Source organism: Pocillopora damicornis, chromosome 7, assembly GCF_964200805.1.
Source record: "Pocillopora damicornis chromosome 7, jaPocDami1.2, whole genome shotgun sequence".
Taxonomy (NCBI): domain Eukaryota; kingdom Metazoa; phylum Cnidaria; class Anthozoa; order Scleractinia; family Pocilloporidae; genus Pocillopora; species Pocillopora damicornis.
The window spans coordinates 12,446,492-12,463,854 of NC_142676.1; the positions used below are offsets into that span (position 1 = coordinate 12,446,492).

Here is a 17,363-nt window from a genome sequence, read left to right on the forward strand (position 1 = left end):
CAACGGACGAGGGAAATGACGATTACGGTCAAGTATGCGGTGCAGAAACAACAGTTCCCGCATTATCTTCCAATGAAGATGATGCACCTGCTCAATCCAGTGGCACTTCTTCCTGGCCAAAAATCGACGACAACGAGCAACCTTTAATAACTCAAAAGCTCAGAAAGCGCCTTCAGGAAAAAAAAAATCGATGAATTGAGATCAGCAACATTCGTGGTCGATGATTCAGCTATCCTTGAGAATACTATCCCGACTGTGGAATCTCTGCCAAAGGATCTTTGTAGAGGTTCCTCTATTGAAAATGGCCTTCCTCCTAGACATAGTCCTGCAAAAAAGAAGCTCAAAGTTACAGAGGTAGACTACCACAAGGTAAAACATGAGACACTTCCCAACACGACACGGCAAGAGAAGGAAGGACAGGGGTGTGGTTGTAGACTTGACAAAGGATGACGGCAATTCCAAAGACAATGCTGTGGAATTAGAAGAGATAGGTATAATTCGTTGTTTCCTCAAAAAGATTAAAAGAACTGTTTATGTTAACGTGTAAAATGTTTATCTTGCAAGTTGACTCAATATGTGATATGTCTCTTAATGACGATAATGAACTGGAACTGTGTAATGATGCGGATAACGACACGGATAATGATGAGCTACTTGGCACAATTCCCGAGAGTTCTGCTCGTATCTCACCAAGGTATAATTCTATCGAATTTAGTAATACAGAACAGTGATCATAACTTTTCGAATATTTTATCACTTGAGTAAGAACGATTAATCAACCTTTCAGACTATTCTTTTGATCTACTGTTGTGGTGTATAAACAGGCCTTCTCAGCTAGGAGAGTCAGAAATACAGTTGTGTGACGCAGTGACGAGAGTTAAGACCTTGCAAGTCAACACTGGTATACGCAATTCAGTACTGAAAGTAGGGCCATTCAAAGTAACCGTTTCTGACTTGCTAGCCACTCTTCCTCCTAGCACTTTGTTTACAAAAGGAACACAGAAAATTAAAGGAGATCCCTAGTTTTGTGGATGGTGGTTAACTGATACGGTAAGCAGCACTGTTTTCCAGTAACTATTTGAAATATTAATTTTGTGTATCTTCAATTGTTATATTCGTTGTGTTTCTCTTTGTAGATCGTTGATGCTACACTGTGGAAACTAACAAAACTCCACCAAAAAATCTTTGCTTCTGACAGTAGCCTTTGTCAGTTGGTGAATCATGGGGCAAGTACACGTAGATTGTGGATGGGCGAGAAGTTCCATGGAATTGAAAAAATTCTTAATCCAATGAATATCACTGGACGTCAGTGGACATTGCTGGTAAGTCGAAGATACTATTCATACTGTACATTTTTTTTTAATAAAATGGTCATCTCTAAAATTTGTATTATATTTTTAGATGAATTGAATATTGTACACATGCCTCAGGACTTCGTTTTGACGACATAAAATAAATGTGTTCAAAGATTTTAGATAACAAGGAATCTACCTGTGTCTATATTGATCCTATTCATGGAAACAAACATCCACATGAAATAACAGCAGCTTCCAATCCCAGCCTGTACAGACTTATAAATAACATAGGGTGAGTTTCTGTATTCCCAGCACGACCCTGTGTTTCATTGTTTTTTATGATTTTTCGGCTTTATATATGAGTGATTTTGTGACTTCATATAACATAAACTTAATTGAACCCAACTTAATTGATTCAGTCAATCGCCAGGAATTCGTAGTAAGATAATGTTCATAACTCATTTTTGTAGCTATAGCCAGTAGCACTGATGAAAATGGTTGCAATCTTTTTGTAGTGAAGCTGCTGACATCAAAATAGGCTGGAAAGTAAAGAGTGGACATGCCTTGAGCCACCCCATTTTCAGCAAACTAATGGGTTCAACTGTGGAGTACGTTTTTGTAAGGTAACCTCTAGAGTACTAAAAAGCATTAGATAAGTGAGCTCATCAGTAGCAATACCATCAACATCTTTAAAATTAAACAGTTAAAATAAAATGATGTCATTCCATAGCAGTTTTTAAAGAAACATAATCAGAATATTTACATTTTTACATCAACCAATCTTACATCATATATAATATCACTGCAAGATCCATCTTTAGTTTGCCAGGAACTTGTGTGATAACAGGCCGATCACAAAGGTCAATGTTTCTATTGAGAGAATGAAGTTTCTATCCAACCTGTTGGGGAGCTGTTATGATGACATTTTGAGGTACAATAATTATGCCTTTCTTATTATAAGAATCACCACTGTGTATTGTGTTTAATCCCAAATAACAAATTGAGAATTAAGTAATTATTTCGCACTTTTACTTCACTTTTTGGCAGTGGAAGGGATGTTCTTGTTTGCAAGGTGTGTCAGATGGATGACAATGAAGACTGGCTTGGCTGCAAAAGATGTGGACAGTTTTTCCATGCTAGTTGTGTGGTAGTGAACTTTGTCACGGCATTGCAAGATCCTTTTTTTTTATTGTCCATGATCACACACTTAAAAACACACAAATAGCAACATATTTAGGAGTCTTCTTTTCATTTTTTAAAGTATGTGATGGAGTTGTGGCTCAGCTTGTTCAAATTTACATTTGAGGAAAAAAAAATTGTTAGAAAGTGTATTTTCTAAAATAAGCTATATAATTTAAAGCATATTTTTCCAAAGAATATGTGGTAAAAGGGCCTAAGAGGTGTACTGTTAACAGACAAATCATTTAAGTCAGTCAAAATTTGACCGACTGAATGTGACCAGTAGTACTTCTTTGTTACAGTCACAGCAAATGTTCCTTGATTTAGGCACTCATTTGCTGAGAAACTCATGAAATAGATAGGTCATGTTCATTAAACATCTTTTTGGACAAGAACCGTGGAACCAACAATTTCAGAAACTGTAATCGTAAAGAAAGCAAGAGAGAACCAAAAGGGACGCAAACAAGCAAAAGACAAAACAAGAAGCAGGTGATAAAATGCCCTTTTTTACACTGTACATTCCAATCTGATTGATAAACCATTTACCAACCATTTACAAGACAAATGGCCGAAGCATTAACCTGTAAAGGTCGAGTTCTAAATATTTCATATTCTTGTACTGGTAACAAAAAATGAAAAAAAAACCACTGCACTTCAAGCATTACACGTTTGACACTTGTTTGTGTATAAACACTTTCTTTCCCAATTTCAAAAGCAATTCCCAGTATCTAAGAGTTATATGGTGGGTAACAGGGGGGTGGGAGGTGTACTGGAGGCGAGAGGGGCAGGAACTGGGTAAAATATTTAGCAAAATTGCACAAACTTTTGCAATGAAAATAAAACATAGAGCTGAGAGCCATCAAATAAGGGCATGGGAATCGGGATGGTCAGACCCCTCTATCCCCCACCCCTCCCTGCAGTAATTTGAAATCCAAGTTTTCCCAGATCATACGATCACACTTGAGCCCCCCTCCACCAACTCAAACTGTTATTGTGAAGGACCTGCTCTACACCATGACTAATTCGAAGCTGACGTCACACACCCTCTCCGGGTGAAAAAAATATGTATATGCATTAGAAATAACAAGTTATCACTCTGTTTCGATCCAAACATCTTGTGATGGCAAGAGAAACATTCTAAAAACATTCACTGGAATTCGCAGAGTAATGTTTTATTGATTCGCTACAACCAAATGAACTCTTCCAGTAAGCTCTTTCTTACCCCGCGAAAATCGTCTTTTCGCGGGAAAAAGTCAAAAACGTGAATATGAATTTCATATATTCACAGCCGTTTAAAAAGTCAAAAACTTTCTCAGTTGACAATTGTCTTTGAAGTCAAGCTTTGTCTTCATTCTCAATCTCTAGATCTCTAATTATTACCTGCGAATTGCACACCGCTTATTCCACTGTCCACTTCAGAAACCATCATCCATTGTGGCTGTTTCATTGAATAATTTTTATAGCTCTCTCTCTCTCTCTCTCTCTCTCTCTCTCTCTCTCTCTCTCTCTCTCTCTCTCTCTCTCTCTCTCTCTCTCTCTCTCTCTCTCTCTCTCTCTCTCTCTCTCTCTCTCTCTAAAAGTTTCAGAAAGGTTTGAGTCTGCAGCCACTTGAAAACAGACCCAGTGGAGTTTTCCCGACTGCTCATATTTTATAACTTCGTGCCTTTGTTTCTCACCGATCTCTCGTGAAGTAGTCATGACCACGTGTAGATTTCAACGGTTATCTTGCGAATATATCTGAAATCTGAAACGCTCCTTCTTTCGATCTTCGTCAAACGAACCCGCTAATAGATGATGCCCACGACAAGAACCTGTAATCCGTCAACTGATGTATCCCTAACATCATTTCTGTATTTAAAGTGTCCTGCGAACACTGAGAATATTTTACGACCATTTAGTTCTTACTGAACGAACACACTGCCAACATAGAGAGCGTCCAAGGTGACCAATCGCAAAGCTTGCTGTCAAAACATGACCAATCACAGAAACGTAAACAAGGCTTTTTAAAGACCAAGAAATATTGTACCAAATGATATGAATGGGAAGGTTGTAAATCGTGCAACTGTTCAACCCTTCAAAGATCGAGAGCTGAAAACACCATGTAACCATAATAGTTATATTTTTCGGCATCGTCGGATTACAGAGCGACACTAATTTCCGCTTTGTATCAAGTGGATTAAATTACGAGCATTAACCGTGAAAGAGGAGAATCATCCATCCCTTCATATACTTTAGACACAGCTTTGATATAAAGCATAATGCAAACGACTATTAAGAATAATTACTTTGAAAGACGCAGTAATTAAACTAGTCGTAAGTTGCTTTTAGCAGACATAAAAACAAAATGGTCGTCACAATTAATCTACACAGAAAGTATCGTAATTCTTCACGATTCCCCGATCTTCTTTCAATGGTTGATTCGGAATAAAATTGTACTTAACCTACTTCGCACAGGGCTTGTTCGAGTACTTCCCTTTTTTTCGTGTAATACATATAATACCAAAGATTTGATTATTTTAGCATTCAATAAGAGAGAGCGAGAAACACAGAAAAGTAAGCTTAACTGAATTTGAAAAAATATGCTACCAAGCAGAAGGCAAAGTCGAAACGTTCCTACGTGTGCTCAGTTGTGTCTGCTGAGACCACGTCTACCGTATGGAAAAATGAGATGTAATGGGAATCATAGCCACCTGAGATAGCTTGAATTCGCCTAGCGTCGATTCAAGCTCCGTTACCATCAGTCATCGGTCTCCAAGCGATGTCACGCAACGTTGCGTGATATCAGTAAGCGTAGATGAGACACTCAATCCACCCTGCATTTAAGTCTTAAACAACGGGTTTCATTGTGCGCATATTTTCTAGTTAAAAAAACACAGACATTACACTATGACTGTAAACCACCTATTAAGTATCGATTAAATTTCTCGCCCCATGAAAGCGAGTAGTATTCACATTTTGTTTACCAGTGTTGTGGCTTGTGATCAGATCATTCATTGTCACGTATTCACATTTTTTTTGTATCTGACCGGATAAATCCAGGAAGAGATAGGAAGTTCAAAGTTGAGGAATACCTGAAATGTCATATTAGAAAGTTTTAGCCAGTGAAGCTACTATATTTATGATTAACTAAAATAGTAATAAAGGTAGTGTAGAACAACACCACAATCCAGCCAGGGCCATGGTGTAGAAGTAGCCTGCTTCCTTGATGAAGACAATTGAATTACATAGGCTATAGGCAAGGTGGAAGTGGTCAGCAAGTATACACACCGGTGGCCTGATCGAGAAATTTGCACTTGATACGCAACGTCATTCAAACACTATTTAATAGATTTTGTTTATTGTTAATTTAATTCAAAATTGAAGGTAAATGATGTGAGGAAAAAAACAAAACAAAACAAACGAACAAAAACCAATGAAAATATCTAAATGCTTGGTTTGATGCCACATTCTTTTCAGCAGCAAGTAGTGGTTCTGCAATTTAAAAGAAGTAGTAACAGCCTTTATGCTTAAAAAGTAGTTTTAATTTTTCCCTGTATCTTTCTTTTTGAGTAAATAAAATTTTAATACCCACTGTAGTCATTCGCTGAGGTTTTGATTGAGGACCGAATTGATGAGTCCACACCTACTACAACTACTAATTTGAATTGACTTCCAGTTCAGCTTACTTAAACCACCAGAAGTAAAAAAAAACTTAGAGTGATTCAGCCTACTGAAGATTTGACAAATAGACGTCAGGATACTATTATGCTGCCGTGAGAGGGATTTTCTCCCCCACCCCCCTCTCGGAATTACCATGACATAGGTCGGAAAATTGCATCATGTAATCACTCTCTATTGTCTACAATTTTCTTCCGATGTATTCTGGGAAATATGGCTACAAATCCAATAATTTAGTAATGCTTGCCTATTTTTTCGTCCTCTTTGTTTTGGCTCGTCCTTCTCCCGCTCTTCCACCCGCTTCTCTCTTTCTGCTTACAGTGATCTGTTTGTAAAGTAGCAGAGGGTAATGATTACAACCTGTTAATGTTCACATCATTTTTAAGAAAAACATTCGTTATTGTTAAAGCCACAATTCTGTTATCTGCATCTCAGATGTATAATATGTGTCCGTAAGAGTCAAGACCAACATGGCACAGGTTACTATATAGATTAATTCGATATTTAAATTTGATTTAATCTGTTATTTTATAGTATCTTTGTGCGGCCCGTGCTGGCTAATAATCCGGCAACATACTGTTGCACACAAGAGGTACCCTGGGTGTTTATTCTTTCTTGTCGTCGAGCGGTTATAGTTACCTCGACTTCTCTTTCTTCTCTCGATACGAGTCTACTCAACTCCACAGAAGAGGTAGACTGCGCTGTGGCAACTTGGCTAACAGTATTTTCCAGGGCATCCACGTCCCATTTTTTAGCCCTGTGTGGCTGCTCATGGCGATTCCTCAGCCTCGTTATGAACTCTCTCTACCATACTATTTCTGAGTCTTGCAATTTCATGGCGTATTTTGGGAGGTCCATTTCAAGCTTGTCAAGATACATGCCATCGAGACTGTTCGGTTTGACAAGCTTGGGACCTCCTCTTAATATGGGCGAGATGAGACGTATCCCGCCATCAGGCCGCCAGACAGGTGAGGTGGACCACTTCTAGTAAAACAGCTTGGAGTTACTGTTGTCGTTTTGAATTTTGAAAACGGCTTGGTGGATGTGGCCTGATATATAATTCATGGAGTTCTCCATCCACGCTTTGACCTCGAACACAAATGACAATTCCTCTACTAATACAGAAGGGGTGTATGATACTTTAATCTGGTCCTTCAATGCCTCTAACGTATGGGCATCGTTCTTGGCAAGTCTTCTTGCTACAAATGAAAACATCTGATCGATGTTTTCATGTGTATGACCAACCACTAAGAAAGATATTTTGATCTATCAAAGAGTAAAACATGTGATTTAGTTTGTTAACCTCAGTTCTGAATGAATCATAGTCAATCATGGGTTGCTGTCATTTCAATTACTAAGAGTAATATCGCCTGCAAAAAATGAAACAAAATAGTGAGCCAACTAAAGTTAAAGAGATCATCGGTCAGTAAACCATGACTTAAAGGTGGTGACGAACGTCTTGAGAAAAAGAGGAATATTTGATCCTCGTTGAACTTATTTTCAAAATTTGTATTAGGTTAAAAATGATATTAGGCTGTGACTCATCTCTGTCTACAGCTGAAATTATTTTTGAGAGATAAGACGATTTTGCCTGATTTGATAACTCACCTTCTCAAAAATTTTCCTCTCGACCAATAAACTCAGAAAACTTAAGACATAACGATTTTTGTTCTCCCTCCAACAGTTGTCCATCTGGAGGTACAGGACAGGTGGCAGATACCCTTGGTAAAAGAGTACCGAAAAAACGAATTAAAAATGATCAACAAGAAGGTAGCGAGCGAAACACTGCGACGCATTGCATTTAAAACTATAATAGTTTTAAACTTTTCTTCAATGTAATGCATTTTAATTTTGTCAACACTATAGAAGTCATTCAATTTTGAATGACGTCTTTAATTCATCATCCAATTTGCAGTGACCCTGTTCAGTAATATATCGCTGATAACGTCCAAATGCGGTAAAAAGTCAATGTGGCGCACGCAGTGCAGCCGAGTGTGTTATGTCTTTACCACATGGTGACGTCCTCTGTGATTCATTACGGAAGAGATGCACAGCAAAACAGAATCTTTTTCTTTTACGTAGTAAGGGGCAAAACAATATGCATACTGATGTTAGGCTCTAGACAAAGGCAACTTGTGGTCCATCGGTTAAACTTACCGATCTCTTGATGTGCAACAGTCTCCAGCATGACACTAATGGTCAAATTAGAATCATGAGGGTACTCGCATAAATCAAGAATCGCATGGGCTTCTTGTTTCTGGTTGACCAGAACACCTGTGATATGCGTTTTTCATTTCCATGCACCTCCGTTTACCTGATGAGAATACGTAACAATGAAATGCAATTATGTCAAAATAACTAATTAAGAATTGATGTTCATACCTTTTAGCGTCAGCCAAATCCTTATGCAAGTACGGCGAGAGTTGTGTCAATGTGATATAGTGCAATGTTGATGTTTGTGAGGAACAACCCAACGTCTATGTTTGCGTAATGTCAATTTTTTTTGCAATGACGACCTTATAACAGGACCATTCAAAATTCGGAAACATTGCAATATATATTTAATACATGTATATATATTTAATACAAGTACAATATATATATATATATATATATATATATGTACAATATATATTTAATACATGTACAAGTAGCATTGATTTTACCTTTGTACTTGTAGTAAAATGTGGCAAGTTGTGTTTTGCTTGGTCCATTCCATCAATGATAAGGGACAAGAACTATTTTGGGTTCACTCTTGCTTTAATGTTACGTTTGTAGTACTTGTTCCTTTCCGTCCTTGAGAAAATATAAAAATGATTTGATATAGATGCACCGTTCATATTTAATCATTAAGATTTTAATTCACAGGGCATGGTGTGGCATGGTCTGTTGGTGTTGTAATTAATATTAAACATTTTTTGTTTTATTCTGAAGCATACTAATGAGGATTTTGCGACACCTGTCAATGAATATGTAATTTCAACTTACATCTGCTGAGTAAAGTGAAGTTTCCTCGTCATTCTCAAGTGATTGCGCTGCTCTTGAACTTGCAGCTTACTCAATTATGCTTTTAACTGTTCACAAATTGTGCACTTTGTAAACCGACTTTGCTGCAAAGCGGAGAAAGCAAACAATTTTTCAAATTGTTTTATTCTTAATAAGACTACAGGACTGTAAGAGTGACTGCCATTTCAGTCGCTTTGATCATCGACAATTATTCCTACCTTTGGTATATAAACATCTGGAAAGTTCACTTTCCACATTTTGTATAAGAGGTGCACGCGTGAAAGTGTGGGGTTGTCCCCCATTTCCTCCTTGTACAATGTATACCCTTCATTTTTCGTCAGGCAGGACGGTAATTGCCTTGAGGAGGAGTTTGGCATTTGTTCTGCATTTTTTGAGAATCCTCTGAACCACTTAAAAGTCAGGTTGAAGGCCAGAGATTTCTTTCTACTCTGCTGTGTTTCAGGCTGAGTACACTGGCTCCCTTCTTCAATCGCTCATTTTAACTGAAAGAAATGCAAAACCATCGATAAGTCAGCTGATTAATGTTTTTATTATAAATATAATCTCAAAGGAAACATGCCCAAGAGAGTGTAAGGATTAGTGAGCTAAAAAGGCTGCCTAAAGTTCCACTGAGGCTAATAGTAATACATTGTCCTATTCACCCCAAAGTTTGCAAATAACAACACCGCCAATGATATACTTAACGAAAATGAATTGTAAATTGCTTACCTTGAAATGGAGAACCCGTGGATGGTACACCATGCCTTTGAAAAAACGGTTTCCAAGACGTCATTCAACCGTAGACGGCCATCACTTCTGCTGGCAATGGCGTAGTTATAACTTCGTTTCTCTCTTGGATGGTCTTCGACCAAAATTCCTCCCTTTTTTTCGTAACGTACCGAACTGGAATATCTCCTATGCACTTCCTCCTACAACAACCTTGATCTATTTCACGCACTACAGAGGAGGCCTCAGTCTTTTCCTTTGCTTTCAGTAATCTCCCTGTGTCTCAAAAGTAGTAACATACGACTGATGAAATATTAAAACGTTTCGGAAAGAAATTTTTTGAAAACAAATGTTGCTCTGGAAATTTCTTTCTAACTTAAGTACTTTTGAACTATGCGTGGGTTTGGACGAGGTGTTATGAAACATTGGATACCCAGGTTTATACGTTTTTACAAGGTTCTTATTACAAAAATAGTGACAAATAGTGACAAATAGGAAAAAAATCAGAGGTTTTGATACTCACCTGTAACGAATTATCTTCCGGTTTTTCGAGCGCGCTTTTAGCAGCTCTAACTTCTCCTGAGTGTATATTGTTTACGTCTATCTGTCTTTTGTTAATGTTAGATATTAAAATCGTAATCATAACCATCTCACATCGCTATGAAGATATTGTTTACCTCAAAATCGTCGTCCGTCTCGCTTTCATTACTCATTTTTCAGTTCAGTTTACCCGTAGTTTCGCCTCTGTGTCACTTGAAGGGGAAACGACGAAAAGCGAGATCTTTGCTTGAAACCAGTTCATCTTGTTTCAAAACAGGTCAAGTTTTTTAGCCGTTGCAACCAATTATATGATGACTTTTATAAATGATTGACTGCGCGCATGGTTGTGCTAGCTGTTGTTCTGCTCGCCATTGTTTTGCAAAGGCTGCAGTGATGGCACAACTGCCAAATCTCTCGCCATTCTTTGACGATTTTGACAAAAGAATGATAGATTTAAGTAGCGAGCATGTGTCCAAACGGAGAGTGACGAGGAGGAGAGGACGGTGGCAGTGGACCTCAAGGGTGTCGAACAGACGGCGAAAAAAAAAAAGAAAAAATGTGGACGTAAAAGGAGGCGTGCTGGCGATCGCTCGGGTCGCCAAATGGCCCTTAGAGCATTAGAAAAAGAAAAAAAGGGGCGAACAAACGAAGAAATTGTGAGTGGAGCCTGCCCAGAACCTGCCTCGTTTTGCAGAGGCGATAGCGGAGACCCATTGTGTCCTCGATAGATTCAAACAAGACCTGGACAGTCCAACCACAGAAGCTGAGGCCTCCGTCATGAGAATTTATATTTTGAGGAAAATACAATATTTCTTCAAAGGAGAGATTTTGTTTTTATTTTTAAGTGCCTGCAGCTAGTCCCATTTTCTAACTTTTTTCTGTAATTTCTTGAAAGAAATTTTAAATTCAACGGAAAGGTAGAATGGGAGGTATGTGTAAGCGAGAATTCTTCCTAATGTTTTCGACAGTTGGGATCTCTTCTTTTCTTTCCTTTAAAAATTGTTGTGGACTAGTTCTTAAATTGCGAGGAATTGTAAATTTAAAGAAATCTAAAGAATTCAGCCACCCAGACAAAATGGCGCCACCATAAATTTTCCGTGGTCAATTAAACGGCACGACCTTAGATGTTTATTTCCCTTGCGCGAAATAACTGTCCATTTGTGGGAAAAGCCCTTCTCCACTTCTCTTTCTTTCTTAGTTAGTTTGTTTAGTTGCGCTACTCATCCAAGATTCTAATTTTGAATCAGAGTTTTGTTGATTGATTTCTTAATTCTATTGGTTATATTTCTCTTCTCAATTCCGTAAAATATGAGAAACGACTATATGTAGGGAAAATTTAAATACAAAAATTCTCACCACGAAAAGTAATTAATTTACTCCCTCATCATGCCTTTCTTGATGTCAATCACATCATTTTTTGAAGCCTCGATGTCGTTAGCTTAGGAACCGAGCGTATCTGATGGTTTTGTTGAATTGAATTCTTTGAAGATATTTTGCAATTTCCATTGCCGAGGCATTATGTTTACGATACGTTCAGATTTACCAATTGATGATTTATGAGCACTGAATAGTTTCAACTAATACAAGAGCAACTCATTGAATACAACTCTACAATGAAGCTAAACCTACAAGACACACTACTTCTGAAAGATTGGCATAGAGGAGCTTGATTTTTATTTAATCCTACTGATGTTTCTGTTGTCTGAGATCAAATTAGGTGAGCATAATATTGACAATTCCTATTTTTTTTTAATTTTAAAATCATCCCCTCTAAAAAAGACAATTATATATACATTTAAGGATATGTATGAGCTAGATTTAGGAATAAATTGGGTTTCTTCTTATTATTAACCATTATTGGTGTCTTCATTAACAGCCTAATCTATCTTTCAGGAGGTCAAAGATGGTAAAGAAACCATAGAAAAATTACGCAAAGAAATTAAGTTGTTGGAAAAGGTATTAAACTACTTTGCTTACTCTGGCAAAATCCAATTTCTGATGGATTTGACGCCATTTTTTAGTCATTTATCACTAGCTCACTAGTTTGCTTTAGCTTTGACATCAGTATTGGTGGATTATGTAGGTAGAGAATTAAAGTGTTAACTTTTGTTTGTTCTTGAGGTATATATTGATCAATTTACATTAAATGATTTTTAATGAGATAGATGGGTATGGAAATATCGTCATTTGAGACTTAAACAGTCACCACCATATAGATAACCGTCACCAGGTTCCAATTCACTTGCTGAAATGTTGCTATCTTTCCAAAATATTATCAAAGGATTTAAAAAGTGAGGTGGTCTCGTTAAAGAAGGTAATTTTATCTTCAAATAAAACAATTGAGTTAGAACTTTGGCTGAATTTTCCCTCTTTGGGCACTATTGCGCAAAGGGATTAATTGCCTCACGCCACGCAACACACCTTTGTCTATTCTTTATTGTTTACAGTATTAGGTTTCAGTTTTGTTACAGCTCTCGTAGCGTGAACAGTGTTTTGTCAAGTGGCGTTGTTTTTCGTACGTTTATTAATTTCAATGGGTCGAACCAAGCGTTGTCCAGGTCGTAAAATTACCCAAGCCGAGCACAAGTTCGGGAAATCTGATTAACAGTGTCCCAGGCCGGTGCCAGATGATGAAGAAGAGTTAGCAGGTGAAGACGACACCGCCCCCCAAGCACAGGACGCTTCTCTAAATGATTCAACCATTCAAGCTACTTTGAATTCTTTGCTCGTTGCGGTCCAGTCGTTAACTACTGGTTTAGCAGAGGTTCAAGCAGATGATAGGAAGCTACGAGCCTTGGTGGAGAAGAAAAAGGTGACGGATGGTCACAACGCGTCCACGCTCCCGCTTTCTGATGGCCATGATGTTGCTCCAGCATCACAACCTGTTTCTGCCGTTACTTTGCCCGAATTATGGGCTATGGCCCGCCTCTCCCGAAAAGCTGATCAACAAGTCGCCCAGCTTGGGTTAGCTGACTCCAGTGCGTCGACTAGTGATTCTGATGGTGACGACAGCGATCTGCAAAGTCCTCTTAGTACGAAGGCCAAGACAGCACACGCGCACGGCGGTAAGTCTCTCAAGTCTGGGAAAGAAGCCAAGATAACAAGCACCGTCTTGTATCCGCAGTCATGGCCACATTGTTATCTCAGCATTACTCAAGGTCGCCGCGACGTCAAATACGAGGAGCTTAAACTCGAAGAATTCGTTGCCGGTTATGGCCAGATCCTCTTGTCCCCAGATTTATCTGAGGTGGAACGTTCTTCCCGTCTTAAACATCTGGTTTCGCTAATGTATTTTTCCCAGCTTTACGAATGCCAGGCTGTTTTGAGTTTTCACGGCGCAGTTCTGTTAGAGATCGAACATGGATTGCTCCAATGGGGAGATTCATTTCTACCTTTAGAAAGCCGTACTTTGTATGGTCATCTCAAGGCAACCAAGCCGTCCGCGAGCGCTTCTTCTTCCGCGAACGTTCCGATTCTGTTTTGTCGAGATTACCAAAGACAGACGTGCTCGTTTGAACAAGATCACTACGGTTTGCTCCGCGGCGAGAGGAAATGGCTCCGTCACATTTGTGCCAACTGTTGGGTCAAAGGACGTACACAAGCTTTGCACCCAGAGGGATCGAAGGAGTGCCCTCTTTCCACTAACTCTAGGGCAAAAAACTAGGTTCATCGAGCACCTTCGTTCATCCTACAAATTTTCCTGATGAAGGTGCCCTCTACAGTGATTATTTCGTTTCTGAGGTTTTTGAACATGACGTTTTAGGTACGAGACAAGAACAATTTCAGTATGATAGTGCGAGACTTCATGTTTCTCCTTTTGTTGATGATTCAAGACTTTCCGGTTTCTCGTGTCAGTTTCCGGGAGCACGTTTCTGCCCTTCTAGTTCTTTGTTGAGGCTCAGTTCTTCCTTTCCCAATTTTCTCGACGTGCATCGCTCTGTGGCTCTGACTGGTGAGCAGAATTATCGCGTGGCACGGATCCCGGTTTTCTCTGCGTTCAATATCGCTAAGTGGCGTGAACTCCTTCAGCATTATCCGGATAATGTTATTTGCGACTTTCTTGAATTCGGCTGGCCTATCGGTTACATGTCTGATACTTTGCCCATTTTTGATCTTCGCACACATCGGGGCGCGTTGACCTTTCCAGACCAAGTTAATACGTACCTGTCTAAAGAAGTCCAACTCGGCCGCATTGCAGGGCCTTTTGACAAGGCTCCGTTCATGCAGGGGTTTGTGCTCTCCCCTCTCGATACCGTGGAAAAGCGGGATTCCGAGGAGAGAAGGGTTATCGTGGATTTGAGTTGGCCGTCCGGTCATTCAGTAAATGATGGTATTCCTAGTGACTCGTATTTGGGGGCACCACTTTCATTACACTATCCTACAATTGAAGACATTGTGGATGCCGTTGTTGCTTTGGGCCGTGGTTGTTATTTGTACAAGCGTGACCTTTGCAAGGCGTACCGCCAGTTCCCAGTGAAACCCAAAGATTATCCTTTTCTGGGATACACTTGGAACAAACAGTTTTATTTCGACACCGTTCTCACGATGAGATTGCGCTCTGCCGCTATGGCGTGCCAACGCTCTACTGCTGCTGTTGCCTGGGTCGCATCACAACAAGGATGCATGGTGTTTACCTATTTAGACGATTTCATCGGCGTGTCTCCGGCCTTTAATGCACAAACGGATTTTCAGGCCCTTAGCAATTTATTGTCTTCACTTGGGTTACAAGAATCTTCAGAAAAAGCATGCCCGCCCTCTCCAGTTATGATTTGTTTAGATGTCGAGTTGAACACAGGCGCATTAACTCTTTCGGTGAGCCCTGGGTGACTCTGCGAACTTGAACAATTGCTTGAATAATTGCTTGAGCAATTGATTCACAAACGAACAGCAACGAAGGCTGCCCTTCAGTCTCTAGTGGGAAAACTGATCTTTATTTCCAAGTGTGTGCGTCAGAGTCACATCTTTATCGCCCGCATTCTCATTCTTCTACGTAAGGTTCTTTTCAATCATCATCACGTCAACTTGACCGCGGAATTTCGCAAGAATATCGCGTGGTGGCGCTGTTTTCTCAGAGCTTATAATGGTGTCTCAATGATTTCTACAGCACAATGGTCCTCTCTTCTTTCCTTTCGCTTCAGTTCGGTTTCGCTTCCTTGTTTGTTCCTATTTCATTATTCTAGGATCTAGCTGAATAAACTTCTCTCTTGGCCAAAAACAGATTGTGTTGTTGTTGTGTTGTTGGCGGGGGGGAATTTTCCCTCTTTGGGCACTATTGCAGTATTATTGCACTATTACTACAGTAAACCAAGCCAGCTGCCATCTTGGATTTTGGAAAGTGCCACGAATTTGTCTTCACCGAAGCCATCCTAGCACAGGTCAGCGAGTTTAGATTACTCATTAGCTTATTGAGAACGCTTATTGAGAACAGTGATCCTGCCCAGTAGAGCCCTGGAACGGACAACATAGTCAGTGAAATACGGTATAATGAAGAAAAACTCTGATTACACAGGCAATTCAGTCACCATGCCGAAACTGACGCCTAACGGAGGACGCGACAAGCTGCAATTGAGCAAGCCGCTAGAGCAAGGCTACATGGAGTTGAAATGCCCAAGAGGTTGGATTTCACTTCTCAAAAGATACACCAAGAATACTTATGCTTCAAGACTTTAGCAAAAAAGGTTTTAGAATGCTATGGCGGTCTTGAGGACAATGTTAAAGTGAACAAAGTGCTAATGTGGATGGGGCCAGAGGCATGCGTCAAACATGAGCTACACCCATTCCCCCCCGGAGACAAGGAAAAATTCACCCCGCTGTGGAACTTCTTTGACAATTTGTGTTCCACGAAGGAAGGTTGCCAAGGCTCGTGGAGCACCACGAGAATGACACTGAAGTTCATGGAACAGGAGAAAGGAGAATCAGTGGACATGTTTTACGGACGAATACGTGATGTCCTCCATCAGTGCGAGTACGATCCCGTGATACAAAAAGTCCTTGAGGCGGAAAGCCTGAAATTTGGCTTGACGAACACGAAAATTAAAGAGAAAGTCTATGCATTACAAAAAGATGCAGATGCCAGCCGTGTTCTCGACACTGCCAGAGCTGAGGAACAAGCTCAGACACTCATTTGCGAAGTAGAAAAGATTAGGAGGGACTACAACCTGGTAAACAAAAAGTGCAGAAGAGCTCAGACAACAAAAGAAGTCCTTTAGCAAAAAGTCCAAGACTTCCAGTGATGGACGCACAAAAAACCAATACGACTGTAAAAGATGTGGACGCAAACAGCGCCCTGCCTATGGGAAAGAATGCAATAAATGCAAAAAGAAGGGCCAGTTTGCTGAGCAGTGCCACAGCAAGGCAATTGCTGATGCTTCCAGCAAGCGATTTGGCCAACAGAAACAAATACTGGGACCACGAAAAAGTTTCGCAAAGCCATTGCAGACTCAGGAGATAGCGAAGCAGACCTCTCAGACACTGACGAAGTGACAGTGCAAGTTGACTCTATCGAAGCAAAGGCTGAAGAAACTAAGTCTACCAAGACACATTTTGGTAAGAAACTGCCCAAACACGTCACCAAGGACTGCCATGGCCCCTATGACGTGAGTGAGGTCAAAGATGGTACTGTGGAGGAAAAAGAAGTTACCCCAGCACCAGACCAATACTCAGCAAAATCCAGGTATTCTCTAAAGGTGAAGAAGCCTATCAAGATTAAGGATACAACCCAAGTCATTAAGGATGCTAATGACATAATTCGAAGGTGTTGGAAAGCTAAAAGGCTACCAATACCGGATCGAGATAGATGAAAAAGTCCCACCAGTGGTCAGTCGCAGATACAGTGTACCCCCAAAAATGCAGGAGCCTCTGAAGAATAACTTAGACTGGATGGTGGGCATTGATATTATCAAGAAGCAAGAAGACGCAACACCATGGGTAAGCAACGTACTGTGTACATCCAATGGAGAC

At 39.8% G+C, this 17,363-nt stretch overlaps 2 protein-coding genes and 2 pseudogenes across 4 annotated transcripts in view; 3 read left to right on the forward strand and 1 right to left on the reverse strand.

The window, feature by feature from the left end:
• LOC149042610 (uncharacterized) overlaps nucleotides 1-3,138 on the forward strand; it is a 9,618-nt gene extending 6,480 nt beyond the window's left edge. The window contains exons 2-8 of one of the 3 annotated variants that reach the window (XM_089212139.1): nucleotides 1-694; nucleotides 825-1,050; nucleotides 1,137-1,322; nucleotides 1,469-1,587; nucleotides 1,811-1,918; nucleotides 2,117-2,226; nucleotides 2,343-3,138. The exon at nucleotides 1-694 is cut by the window's left edge and continues 1,673 nt beyond it. In XM_089212139.1, coding sequence (XP_089068265.1) covers nucleotides 1,248-1,322; nucleotides 1,469-1,587; nucleotides 1,811-1,918; nucleotides 2,117-2,180 — 366 coding nt within the window. In that variant the 5' untranslated portion in view covers nucleotides 1-694; nucleotides 825-1,050; nucleotides 1,137-1,247 and the 3' untranslated portion in view covers nucleotides 2,181-2,226; nucleotides 2,343-3,138. Of the gene's footprint in view, nucleotides 1,051-1,136; nucleotides 1,323-1,468; nucleotides 1,588-1,810; nucleotides 1,919-2,116; nucleotides 2,227-2,342 lie in introns of those variants that run through there. The other 2 variants (XM_089212138.1, XM_089212140.1) reach the window with 2 other exon arrangements.
• A 2,704-nt stretch (nucleotides 3,139-5,842) lies between these two features.
• Nucleotides 5,843-10,439, reverse strand: LOC149042611 (uncharacterized; annotated as a pseudogene).
• Nucleotides 10,440-12,690: 2,251 nt separating this feature from the next.
• Nucleotides 12,691-15,559, forward strand: LOC149042612 (uncharacterized). The gene has a single exon (XM_089212137.1). The coding sequence runs from the start codon at nucleotides 13,321-13,323 to the stop codon at nucleotides 14,065-14,067; it is 747 nt and encodes a 248-aa protein (XP_089068263.1). The 5' UTR covers nucleotides 12,691-13,320; the 3' UTR covers nucleotides 14,068-15,559.
• LOC149042613 (uncharacterized) overlaps nucleotides 14,064-17,363 on the forward strand; it is an 85,018-nt pseudogene continuing 81,718 nt past the window's right edge.